This window comes from Eucalyptus grandis, chromosome 5 (assembly GCF_016545825.1).
Source record: "Eucalyptus grandis isolate ANBG69807.140 chromosome 5, ASM1654582v1, whole genome shotgun sequence".
Classification (NCBI taxonomy): Eukaryota; Viridiplantae; Streptophyta; class Magnoliopsida; order Myrtales; family Myrtaceae; genus Eucalyptus; species Eucalyptus grandis.
In genome coordinates, this window is record NC_052616.1 from 61,882,496 (window position 1) to 61,895,606 (window position 13,111).

Below are 13,111 nucleotides of genomic sequence, written 5' to 3' on the forward strand. Positions count from 1 at the left end.
TTGCACATAGGACGGAGGGATTGGAGTGCAGCCTGTCAAATTACAATTTTCTTCCCAAAAAGAAAATAGAAGATAAGAAGAACACGAGTTTCATATGTATAAAAAATAGCGTACCTCCATTGATAAAGTTCCAAGCTGTTACTCTCTCAGCTTTGGTTATCAACAATGAAGTTCACTAGCATTAGTCTGCTTGCTCTCTTCCTGTTTCAAGGCTCGTTTCTGGAACTCGTCACTTATCAGGCGCCGATGGTGGATGTACCTACCTGGGAACCTCTGAAGCCGTATGATTCAGGCAGAGTTCGATATCTATACTGAGGGAATTACCATAGCTTAAGGAAAGCCGTGCATAGGCCGCCACCACCTCCTCCCATTCACAATGTTCCCATCCATCCAAGTACTCCTCCACCACAGCCCCCACCTCCGCCGCCACTGTAGCTGCCACCTTCTTTCATTCACAATGTTCCCATTTGTCAAAGTCCTCCACCGTAAACCGCCCCACCACCGCCACTGTAGACGCCACCCCCACCGCAGCAGTTGCGATATAGTGCACAAACATATGTGTGATGCCATGGATGTGCTTTGATTTTTGTTTTAGTTGGGCAACAATTTGTGTGTTATGTGATTTCATGGTTTGTGTGGATACTTGATTTCTGTTTTAAGCTGTGTATTGTTGGACCATTGATTCAATCTAACTCAAGATAGCTTACTAACTGTGTGTTGGCATATCTAAAAATAACAAACTACATATTCATTTGACAACTTAAATTTTTAAAACAGTTAATAATATTACATAAAATCTCATAAGGTATCAAAATTGGAATTATGAGTTCTAAATGCTTAAAATTCATTGTGTGAGAAATTTATTAGGCCAAAAATCCTTACTCTAGCTTGCCTTATCAAACTGTTGACATCACACAATGCTAGTGCTTCAAAAGCCACTACTTAGCCAATATTGGCTACGAAGAAATCAACGATAGATTGTTTTAGGTCATGTTCCATTTGGATAGCCTCAAATCAGCTCTCATATTTCATCGTACCTTCGACCCTTTTACATTATGTTTGCGCTTTGAAGAGCGGTGCGTTTCTGCTCAGAATCACGAGCGCGATTGGTCTAATCAAGCTAACTATTGCCTGCAATAGGAGATCACGAAGGGGCGTCATGTTAAGTTGTATCCGTCGTTCTTTGCTGCGAAATATGTGTAGTTTGCTTTTCCATACCTTTTGCAAACGCTCAGGCACAACAACAGTTTTATACCATTTTCGAAAACACTGAACTTGTCCTGAAATCTTTGATTGGAGATTACTTCAAGGGTCAAATTCGTTACAAAAAGGAAAGCACATGGACCAGGATTGGAATGGGGCAATATAGCAGGAGACTGCTTGGTGTGATTTTAAAACTTTTTTCAATACCAGAATTCCGGCGTTTGGCAGAACCATAGACCAGGGACGCACATAGGATCGCCTTTATTCACCGGTATCGAGAAACGATCTACTCCACGAAGTGATGGACGTGACCCTTGTTTTGAGTGGAAGACATTGCGCGCTTTTATTACAGTACCCCACTAGGCTTTTCTTGCAAAATCATTCGAATAGACTGGAAAGATCTGCATGGATCCGGTCCTCTCCGGACCACAAAACCATGCAGGGAAACGTCATATATTCAAAGTTGGAGATTCAAAAGGGTGCTGGTCGAAAAATCCAAGATTATTTACACTCACTTCGAGTTTTAATCATTGAGTTATAGAATCGATGGACACCACTGATTTCTCCATTTCGATCCAATCAGTTATGTGGGATTCTTCTTTCTTTCATGTCCTTACACATGTGCTCGACATATCACAATCATTCGATGGCGCAGGACCTCGTGAAGTCCACTGGGTTGACGATTGCGATTCACCCTGTTCATGTTGGGTCGGGCGTGTAAGGGCCGGCGAGTTGGACTTTGGGAATGTGTCGGCTACAAATGCATGGTGGAAAGCAAAAATCGCTCTTGCGCTGTTTTTCAAAAAGTTCGGCTCCGAACGTGCTTTGACTTGCTGAAGTGAACTTGGACTTCAAGCCCATATGATGTAATCTTATGTCTAAGTTGCGTGCTAATGCTATTGCCATTTAAGTTCATTAATCCCCTTTTAAAACATTTGTGCACATAAGCGAGAAACGAATGGAGGCTCGGTCGCTTGTTCTCCTGGCGATGCTTCTATTCGTGGTGGTTGTGGATAGGGGTGAGCGGTTTCAAGTTCCAATTCAGTTCCGTCTAGAATCTAAGACCTACCATCGGGTACATGTTCCTTATTTTTAGAACCCGGAATTTATCCGTTTGAATAAAAAACATGGAATCTAGGGTTGGTTCCAAGTTTCAACAATTTTTTTTTTTCATTTTCAGATTTGAACTATAACATACACGCGTACTCTACAGTAACTTCTCACATCTTGGCGCTACCAATAATCTGGACATATATAATTAAAACCAATAAGAAGTTTCCAAAGAGGAAATGAGATGCTTGATTAACTATAATTATTGTGCCTATATATGTCAATATATGTGCACTAAAGCTTAAATCGCCACATTTACCATATGAACATATGCCTAATTAGTTGAGTCAAATAAAAATGGTGAAGCAAAATATACTAAGGAGATGAAAAACCAGAAGTGCCAATAAGATCTCAAATTTTCATCTACTCCATAGTGTGAACTCTGCAACATTTCCCTATGATTCCTTTGGTACAACAAAATCCTGCAAAGACAAAAGACAAAAATAAAAATAAAAATTAATATCGATAATACTCCATGAAGCATACCATTTTGTCCATCTAAAAGCTTCTAAACTCTTTGACAACATAATTCAAAAATTCAATGTACATAAGAGGAGCCTGCATTAAGATTATGACAAACAAAATTGCTCATCAATCAATTTCTGCACAGTTAAAGCAGCACAGAACCAACAAAAAACCTTGTTTGACTTCTCAACCACCGGACCCATTGCAGATGCGACACCACCAACTCTATTTATCGATGATAATCTCCACATTAAGACCAACCATATCAAAAAAAGAAAAGAAAGAAGAGATTAAATAAAATATCCACTTATTAGATATACAAAAAGAATTACAATATATAAAGATATAAACATTACTTATCTAACTCAATTTTTTGTGCACTCTCGATGCACTCTTCAACATCAAGCGGTACACGAACGATTTTTAACCAATCTTGAGTGCAAATCAAAGTTTCAACTACTTTGGGAGTTAAAGAACTTCGAAAGCCATCAAGCACATGACCCGATGTACTAAAAGTTGACTTTGAAGCAACGGTAGTTATATGAATAGACAAAATATCTCGAGCCATAAAAAAAATGATATTATATTTTGATCCATTAGTCTTCCACCAAATCAAAATGTTAAGATCAAGATCATTTTCATTTTTTTCTTGAAGATACTCATCAAACTCGGACTTGCTGTCATTGCACCCTTGTTCATTCGAATATGAAAACATTTTCTTTTAAGCTTGTCCGTTATACTTCTTTATTCCTTCATTATCACCCGTATCAATATTGGAACTACTAATACTTATACCCAAATTATGACCACCAAAATTTTGATCACTTGAAATAAGAGAAGATTGCTCGTAAAATTCATACAAACTCTCAAATATATCATTCACCTTGTAATGCATCTCTTTAATTTTCGATTTATCATTATAAATTTGTCCATACAATAAACTCACATAATTTAACTTGGCTCTAGGATTTAACACAACTACAATCAACACTATCATATTCATTTTATCCAAGCTTCCATAATATTTGTCAAATTTTTCTTTCATTTTCACACCCATAGCTTGAGGCTTATGATCCAAAATATTGACCACATCTTTCAAATAGCTATACAAAAGAGCTATCATTTCAAAATAATCATTTGAAATAACACATGAACTCCTAGATATCTAATTGGTGGCATCATAGAATACTTTTAAAAATTTCGAAATAATAATAGTTTTTTCTCAATCATCATCACTAGAAGTTTCATGATTAAGCTCACTTACAAAAGATAAATCGTCTTCTTCCATCATTTCGAAAGCTTTTCTGAACTTTATGGTGATGTCTATTATGAGGTAAGTGGAGTTTCATCTAGTGGTAACGTCAAGAACTACTGAACCCTTATAAGTGATCCGTTCTCTCTCAATGCAAGATTGAAATCCTTTGGCTCTCGTGAGAGAACTACTTATATACCTAACCATATTTCGGATACGTGCAATGGAGTCACATACCATAGTCAAGTCATCTCTCACAATCAAATTTAATATATGAGTTGTCCTCATGTGTAAAACACTATCATCTAATATCAATGACATTTTTTTCGAAAGTTTTTCCCTCGAATAACCAATTGCAATATCATCCTCATGTGTAAAACACTATCATCTAATATCAATAACCTTTCGAAAGAAAGTTTTTCCCTCAAATAGCCAATTGCAATATCATTCCAGCTAGCATTATCCACAGTAATTGTGGACACCTTTTTTTCTATTTCCCACTCCTTAATGCATTTCTCCATCATTTTCCCAATCTTCCTACCCCTGTGACTATGCATCACCACAAAGTTGATGATTCTTTTATGCAACTTCCAATTTTCATCAATTAAATGTGCAGTGAGACACAAATAGTTTAGATTTTGATTGAAACTCCACGTATCAATCGTAAGTGTGATCTTATAATTAATTTTTCTTAAATAATTCTTCAAATAAGTTCTTTCACATAAATACAATTTCATGTAGTCTTTTGCCACTGTGAAATATGATATATGTTTGAAGAGAGATTGTAACTCAGTAACATATTCACGAAATCCAACACGCTCAACCGAGGAGAAAGGTTGCTCATCAAGAATGATGAACCGAGCAAGCATGTGCCTACAACGTTCTTGATTAAATGACCATGTCGATAAGACGCTACCAGTATTAGAATCTCCTCCTGCCTTACCAGCTATGTTGACATTACGTGATGCAAAGAATTTATGCTTCTTATCTATATTACAGGGAAACCTCTTGCATGTGGTCAAGTGTTTCCTCATTGTAGAAGTACCGTTAGCAACACGGTACTTAATCATGGACCCACAATGAATGCACTTCACTTGATATATTTTTCCATCTTTATCGCTGATTCTTGAATAATGATTCAAGCATTTGGATGTATATTTCTTATTATGATGAAAATGAGAATTAGGTACCTTATTTGTGGCATTCATGGTAGGGGGTGCCTCTTATTCAATTTCATCGCTAGAAAACTCCCATTCCATAATCGAAGTCATCTCCTCACGTCCCTTCACCTCCATTGACATATTATCTTGATACATTAACTTCACATTATACAACAATAATAGAATATAAAAATTTCAAAACAAAGAGCAAACTAGAAATGAAACACCACTAGAACAATCGTATAGAAATACGAGCTATAAACAAGTTTTCTTGTGAAAACATTTTTCATCTACGATCTCTCCCCCGCATTAATCAATGTTTTAGGGGAGACTAAGGATTAAAACTGGATAGGTTGCTGAGAGTTGCATTAGAAACCCTCATCAACTTAGCAATTTGACTCTAATTTACAATTTGCATTAAGTTGTTACACCCATTCAGCTAAACAAAAGGTAGACCTCTGTGCATCATTCAACTGGGTTTTGAAACTCCCAAGAATAAGACCATTATAGAATTTGGAACGATAAAATGAGCAGGAAAGTTGCGCATTCATGTGCGCAACTGTATAGAATCTGTGCTTATGTTCAGATGCCTTGTTCTTATTCTCCTTGCCCTTTAATTTCCTTCTTCACACAACTTAGAAAATACAAAAGTGAAAAATAAAACAGGCAAATTATCCTTAATCACCAAAGTGAAAAATATTATCACAGGTAGACATGTATGGCATTTGCCAGAAATAAAACAGGCGTCATCTTCCTACAACCAAAGACTACTTGCAGTATCCAAGATACAAAGATGCAAGAGCAAAGCTATCACTATGGAAAAACATAAGGTTGCATAATAGACAGGCAATTCATCTTAATCGTGAAGCTCGGGGTCAATCTGACTCACCAATTCCAGAGACCGATCTTGAAGGGATCGGACTTGCGGTAGGTGTAGGAAGCGATGTGCTTCAGGGGAGGCTTGGCGAGTGGTGTCGGGAGTGACTGGGTGAGTGGCGTTGAGTTGCCTTGAGGATGCAGCTGGGCAAGCAGCTTTGGGGGAGGCTCGGCCAAGGGTGTCGGGACTCGGGGGTGAGTGGGTGAGCGGCGTTGAGGGTTAAGGCGTCTGGCGGAATCGAACCGGAACCGAGAATCGACGTATCCTCCTTGGGCTTCGTGATAAACGAGTCCAGTGACTGGCGTCGAGCGGCGACGTTGGCGGCGCGGAGCGAGCATGGTAGCGATTGGCATTGAGCAACAAGGGTTCGGGCGAGCGGCATCGGCGACTAGTGTCCAGTGGCGTGAAAGTTCCAGTTCTGAAATTTGAATAGGGAGTGGGGTAGGGGGCAAGCGGGGAGGGGGAGCTCCTTTTGGAGCCCTAACCAGTTCTAAAACCGATTCCCGAAAAAAAAAGGAATCGAGAACCGAAATCTGTCCTTTAAGGAACTGGGAATCGGAACCGGTCCTTTAAGAACCGGGAACTGAGCTCACCCCTAGTTGTGGATTGAGCAGCTTAAGCAACCACCTTCCATGGCAAGACCACAATCCATCGCGATGTGTCGTATTTGCATTAGGATGAGTATGGCTGGAAATAACCTGGCGTGACTTCTTCTTTAGAGGTCGAAGGATGGGGCTGGGAACTGTGCCGCCGGCACCATAGACCAACCGTGCATACCACCAAGCGGCGCCACCATTCTCCGGGGAGCATTAGCTAGTCAATGTGCGAAATGACATTCCATGGCTTGTTCTAGTTCTAGCTTGACAAGTCGGATGCTTTTGCTTGCTCGAGAACACGTAATAAGTGGGCAATTCAAAAGAATTGAAAAAATTAACTTTTCAGAACTTCAATTCCTGCTGTATTAAATTTTAATACCATAACGTAAAACTTGCTCATCAATCTAATCGCTCTCCATCTCAAGCCTCCTGTTTTACCTATATAGAAAAAGAGCATACCTCCATTGACAAAGGTCGAAGCTGTGACTCTTTCAGCTCTGGTTATGAACATTGAAGCTCAGAAGACATTTGTCTGCTTGCTCTCTTCTCGATCCAAGGCTTGTTTCTGCAACAGATCATCTGCCCCGCGCTGGCAGTGGATAAGGCCGCATGGTAACATCCAAGGCCGCGTTTCTCAGGCAGAGTTCGTCATTGGTACCAAGGGATTTGCCATAGCTTAAGGAAGGCGACGTGTAGGTCCCCTGCCACCTCCACCCGTTTACAACGTCCCCATTCATCAAAGCCCTCCTCCACCACTTCTTCCACCTCCGCCGCCGCCGCAGCTGCTGTTGCTGTATTCATGTATGTGATTCCATGGATGTGCAGTGATTTCTCTTTAGTTAGGCCCCAACTTGTGCGTTATCTGACTCTCGATTAGCATCGTTTGGCTGCGTTTGGATGAAAATGCAACGTCTATCACCATATCATTATCGAAAATCAGTGTAGAGATCGAATTTGTAAGATATGAACAAAGGCAATAGTACGTAGACCAAGTTCGTAGATCTCCTATTTTCTTATACCGAGCCGGCGCTAAATTCCGATCTTCGGTGCATGGTGAAGTATTTTGTTTCGTGTCATGTGCAAATACGAAATTCATCATGAAATCTTGATTGGAGATTACCTTGAGGACCAGATGCATTACAAAGTGAAAACATACAGACCAACATTGAATAGGACAATAGTGTAACTTCTTGTATTACACAACTTTTCTATACTATAAAAGAATTTGAATGTTTGACGCAACCGCTATCCAGGGATGCACACAAATTCCATGTCGAGAAGGGATTTCAAGAGTAATAGAGACGACCCATAAGGTAACTTCGAGCGGGAGATATTGTGCATTTTTATTAACCTGCTAGTCTCTTCTTGGAAATCATTCAAATAGACCAAAAAAATTTCCATGGATCCAGTCCATCACGGACCACAAAATCATGTGGGAAGGCACGATAAATGCGCGACATCTTCACGTTTAGAGATTCAAGAGAATGCTCTTTCACAAATTTAGCTGAATTGACACTAACTCAAAACTTAAATGAATGAATTACGAGCTAACTACACGTTACCAATTCTTCCACTTTACTGCAGCCATTTGCACAGGATGCTTCTTTCTTACGCACTCCCACACACACAGAGCAAATCGCGATCCTTAGGATATGGTAAGACCCCAGGAAGTACGCTGGGCCGGTGATTGCAATTCGCTGCACGGGGGAAAGCAGGAAAAAAAAAAAAAGAACAACGTTTTGGGTGCCACAACTTGCCATTCGTAGTCAACGCACTGAACCGGGGTCAACCCACCATGAACCGGGTGAGTGCGTCGACTACTAATGGCTAAATTGACTTAAAAAGTGAACTTGGGACTTCATACCCATATAAAGTAAAATCTCATCTCAACGCTCGCATGCCATCGCCATTCCAAACTCATAACTCCTCCCCCCCCGGCGGTTCTCTTCCTCTTTTTAAAACCATTTCTGCGCATAGGCGAAGAAACCGGCGGAGGCTCGGTCGATCCTCGTGCTCCCGGTGATGCTCCTATTTGCGACGGCGGTGGCCGATCAAGCAGCTCGCATGACCGCCTTTGATGCTGAGGCCACGATGCACTCCCGTCTGTCAGGCTCGCAGTACTGCGAGCGTCTTGACACAAAGGCTCCAGAGACAAAAGGAAAGCCCCAAGAGAGTGCCGCCGCGGCCGGCACCACAGGCCACCGTTAATATTCGGCAAGTGCCAACATTATCCCCAATTTTTTGTTGCCCTAACGAAACTCAGAGAGTAGTATATCCTTGACCAATACGAATCATATCCGGAATCGGGACATTGGCCTAGCGTACCGTATCTTGGGGAAACCCTTTGAATTTTTCAAAGACGAGAAGCGCAAAATCTAAAATTTTGTTATTAGGAGAGGATAAGACAAGATAAGATTTACATTGACCATTCTAATTTACCATCATGGCTCTTATCTATTTTATTGCTATTATTATGTTGTTATTAATTTGTTATTATTTATTTTCGGACTAGAAAAAGAGCACATGTTTTCCTTGTAGAAAAAAAGGACATAGAATTAAATGTTTATAGAAAGATTCATACTATTTGGAGATTTAATCTTTTTAAAAGAAGAAATTAAACCAACTATTGTCCGAGAGGAAATATTTAAATTTCTTATTTTAGTAGAAATTTAATGAATCACCTTTTGATTATCGACATTACTTTTGGATTATAGTATCATTTGTTCTTCTGTATTTTGAAATATATCTTGCAATATAAACGGGCATTTATGGAATTCGGGTTTTCTTTACATGTAAAGATATAAACCTTTTATGTTGGGGAAAAAATAGTTGTTAGAAAAGTGCCGGGTTTGCTTCATACTATAAACTAGAGACATAGAGAGAAAAATTTCTAAACTTTGGCCCAACGTGCAATGTCGTCTCTACACTTTTAATTTGTTTAATATGATCTTGAATTTTTCCCAAAGTGTAATGTAGTTCTTGAATCTTTCATTTGTTGAAAGTGATTCTTAAACTATTGATGAATGTTTAATTTAGTCCCTAAACCATATAAGAATACGCAATGTTATTCTTCCATTAATTTAAGTTCAGGGATAACATTTGGATATTTTCAATAGTATAGGGGCTGAATTGAATATGTATTTTAAAAATTCATGAACCACGTTGAGCAAATTAAAAAATTTAGGGAAGGCATGACAAGCTTGACGGGCCAAAGTTGCCGTTTTTCTCTAAAAATCTAATTGGAATCCCTCCATTCTCTGGGCTTGGGCCTCTGAAAACTTCGGCCCATTAAACCCAGCAAAATACCTTTGCTCGCTCTCCTATAAAGTATAAACCCCCCTCCCCTCCATGGCTTAAACCCTAGCAGTCTCTCTCTCGTCACTGGGACGCCTCTTCCTTGGAACTTCCATTCCAGTCCTCAAGGTTCTCTCTCTCTCTCTGCAGCTGCGTATACTGCTGGTTTCGCTCTCTTGTTGCATTGCTCGTCTCTGTTGCTTGTGTGCATGCTTTTTTTTCTATTTTTTTTTCCTGTGTTGCGGTGAAATGGGAAGGGAGAAACGCACATATCGAAGGCTTCCGGGCGATTTAATCCAAGCCTGAGGAGCTCAAAAGCTGTGCCACACGAAAATCATCCATCTTCGTACACAATCGATCCCCCTTGATGGTCCGTTCTTGGGATTCGGGGGGGATTTCGAGGAGGTCGATGTACATTTCCCCCCACGAATCTCGATACCCTCTATTGTCTGCTTATGTTCTGTTGCGAAATGGTATTCGTGGTGATGATTTTTGTTGTTTCTTTTGTGATGTTAAGTACCCTGAGAAATCTGGGAGTGAAAATGCTGAAGTTGGGTTACGATGTTTGAGGGTGTGCTCAGTTCAATTAGTACGTCATCATTGGTCTCTCTTTTGGCTGGTGGTATACTGCCTGTATGCCTATTCTTTGATGAAATTTGTCTATTCCGATGGGCTGTCTATGGGCCTTCTATGGGCCGTCTATGGGATCTCTTTGATCTTGAAGAGAAGGAAGAGATCTTCCGAAAATGGATCCGGAACCTGGCTTGCATGATCTGATGAATAATCAAACCCTAATTAATATTCCCGCTATCCTATATTTTCTGGATAAAGGCACTTGAGTGACAGGAAAGCAATGTTTTTTTAAAGAAATACAAAGAAAAGAGAAGAGGGTGTGGGTGGTTTGTTGTATATAGCTTTTTGTATCAGTGTAAGTTTCTTCTGCTGTACTTTCTCCCACACCCTCGGTTAGGGGAAAAGATTGAGTTTCAGAGTCAATCCGCAGCTTCTCTTTGTTATGGTTTGTGAAATGCCAGTAACTTGCTCTAGTTGCATTTTGGCACTGATGCAACTCTTGGCTTGGGATTTTGATTTGGAAAATTTGGTGAAGAGTATAACCTCATGTGCATTCCACAGGTTGAATTTACAGATTTTTTTTGTGATGATCTGAGGAAGGCTGTGGGTTTGCTCTGTAACTCTTATTTGGTCGTAGCTTAATATGCTGACTCTAGTTTACTTGCACAGAGGTTGCAGTTAGGAAGCTGTGGGTAGTTTGAAGAGCATGTCGAATCCAAAGGTTTTCTTCGACATATTGATTGGTAAGATGAAAGCGGGCAGGGTTGTAATGGAGCTGTTTGCTGATGTCACGCCCAAAACTGCTGAAAATTTTCGCGCTCTGTGCACCGGGGAGAAGGGGATTGGTAGAGCCGGGAAACCACTGCATTACAAGGGATCGTCCTTTCACCGCATAATCCCAAACTTCATGTGTCAAGGCGGGGATTTCACTAGGGGCAACGGAACCGGCGGGGAGTCTATATATGGAATGAAATTTGCAGATGAGAACTTCAAAATGAAACACACCGTCCCAGGAGTGCTGTCAATGGCGAATGCGGGACCCAACACCAATGGCTCTCAGTTCTTTATATGCACCGAGAAGACCCCGTGGCTTGATGGGAAGCATGTCGTGTTCGGGAAGGTCGTGGACGGGTATAGTGTGGTTAAGGAGATGGAGAGTGTGGGTTCTGATAGTGGAAGCACGAGGGAAACAGTTGTAATAGAAGACTGCGGTCAGCTATCGGAGAATTGATGGCTTACACTGTCTAGGAAGGTGAATTTAAAATACTTGTCTAGACTGCTTATATCATTGTGGAATGATCGAAGCAAGTATTGCTCGTCAAGATAATTGAATTTCAATGGCGCAAAATGTCGTGGTTAGATTGTCGACGTCTTTGTGTGCATTGGAATGATGCCTATGGCTAAATCGGTACTGAGTTATAATCTTCTAGCTGTTTTTGCTGGAAACAAGCAAGATAGAGCTCGCATTGAGGGGTCTCTACTCATGTAGATATGCCAACGGCGGCTGCCAATCCATCCCTCGTGCCCTAAAAGCAAAAAGGAAAGAGAATGATTCCTGCAAGAAAGCAACAGGAACAGACAAAAAGTCTAGAATTGTTTATGCTATCAGACCTAGTCACGCCAACGAAAAGCCTGAAAAGAGCCCATGTAGTGGGAAAGCCGACTTTTTGAGCGGATCGATAATGCCGCCTCTAGAATCGAGATATTAATTTTCAAAGGGTCGACGACAAAGAAGGCTGGCGAAAGATTCCCTGATTTTATTTCTTTTTTGGTCGAAGATTTCCCGATTCAGGTGCTTCTCAATTTAAGATGCTGCGAGATGGCGGTGATGCGCATCGTTGCCCTACAGCGCCGGCGCCGGCGGCACTTGTCCTAGGTCCCGGTCCTTTTGACTCTAAAGCCGGTCGTGTAGAAACGCTCGCGATGCTGGTTTTCTCGCCTTGTCGGCGAGACCAGAGAGTCAAAGCATGTTCAGAGCCAGAATTCTCGAAAAGCAGGGCACGAGAAAGGGTCTTTACCCTCCACCGTCCATTTGTAGTCAACAGGCCAGCTGTCCTCCACCCCCGATCCATCTTGAACCGGGTGAATCACAATAATCAAAATTGTTGAAGTAAAGTAGAGAAATTAATAATTCCTGATCAGTCCATTTCTCAATAATCAAAATTTTTCCGAGTGAGCGTCTCTAACGAGCGGTCTATTGAATGACCAAACTCGTAGATATTGCACATTTGCAGCGCTTTCCTCCGTGGTTTGTAGTCCGTATTGGACCGAATATATGCCAGTCTTTTGGGTCCATTTGAATGATTTCAAGAAAAGGATAGGAGGTGCATAATTTCTTCCGCTTGGAATAATCTTAAGGATCAAGTGTATCATTTCGTAAGTAGATCCTTTCTTGATACATGTGAATAGGGCAATCTGTGTGCGTCCTTGGACATCGGTCATGCCAGATGTTCGTATTCTCGTGTAGTTTGAAAAAGGTTTAACTTCCAACAAGCGGTCTCATACTATTTTGCCCTATTCAATTTTGGTCCATATGCTTTCCCTTTGTAACGAAATTGGTCCCTAAGGTAATCTCCGATCA

The 13,111-nt window shown here is 40.8% G+C and overlaps 1 protein-coding gene across 1 annotated transcript; it reads left to right on the top strand.

The window, feature by feature from the left end:
* The first annotated feature begins 10,012 nt into the window (after positions 1-10,012).
* LOC104430619 (peptidyl-prolyl cis-trans isomerase CYP19-3) lies at positions 10,013-11,952 on the top strand. Its single transcript, XM_018867189.2, has 2 exons — positions 10,013-10,086; positions 11,200-11,952. The coding sequence occupies exon 2, from the start codon at positions 11,237-11,239 to the stop codon at positions 11,759-11,761; it is 525 nt and encodes a 174-aa protein (XP_018722734.2). The 5' UTR covers positions 10,013-10,086; positions 11,200-11,236; the 3' UTR covers positions 11,762-11,952.
* The last annotated feature ends 1,159 nt before the right edge of the window (positions 11,953-13,111 follow it).

Bases quoted from the DNA above. Each gene is read 5' to 3' on its own strand.
- LOC104430619 (XM_018867189.2), top strand. From the start codon at position 11,237: ATGTCGAATCCAAAGGTTTTCTTCGACATATTGATTGGTAAGATGAAA.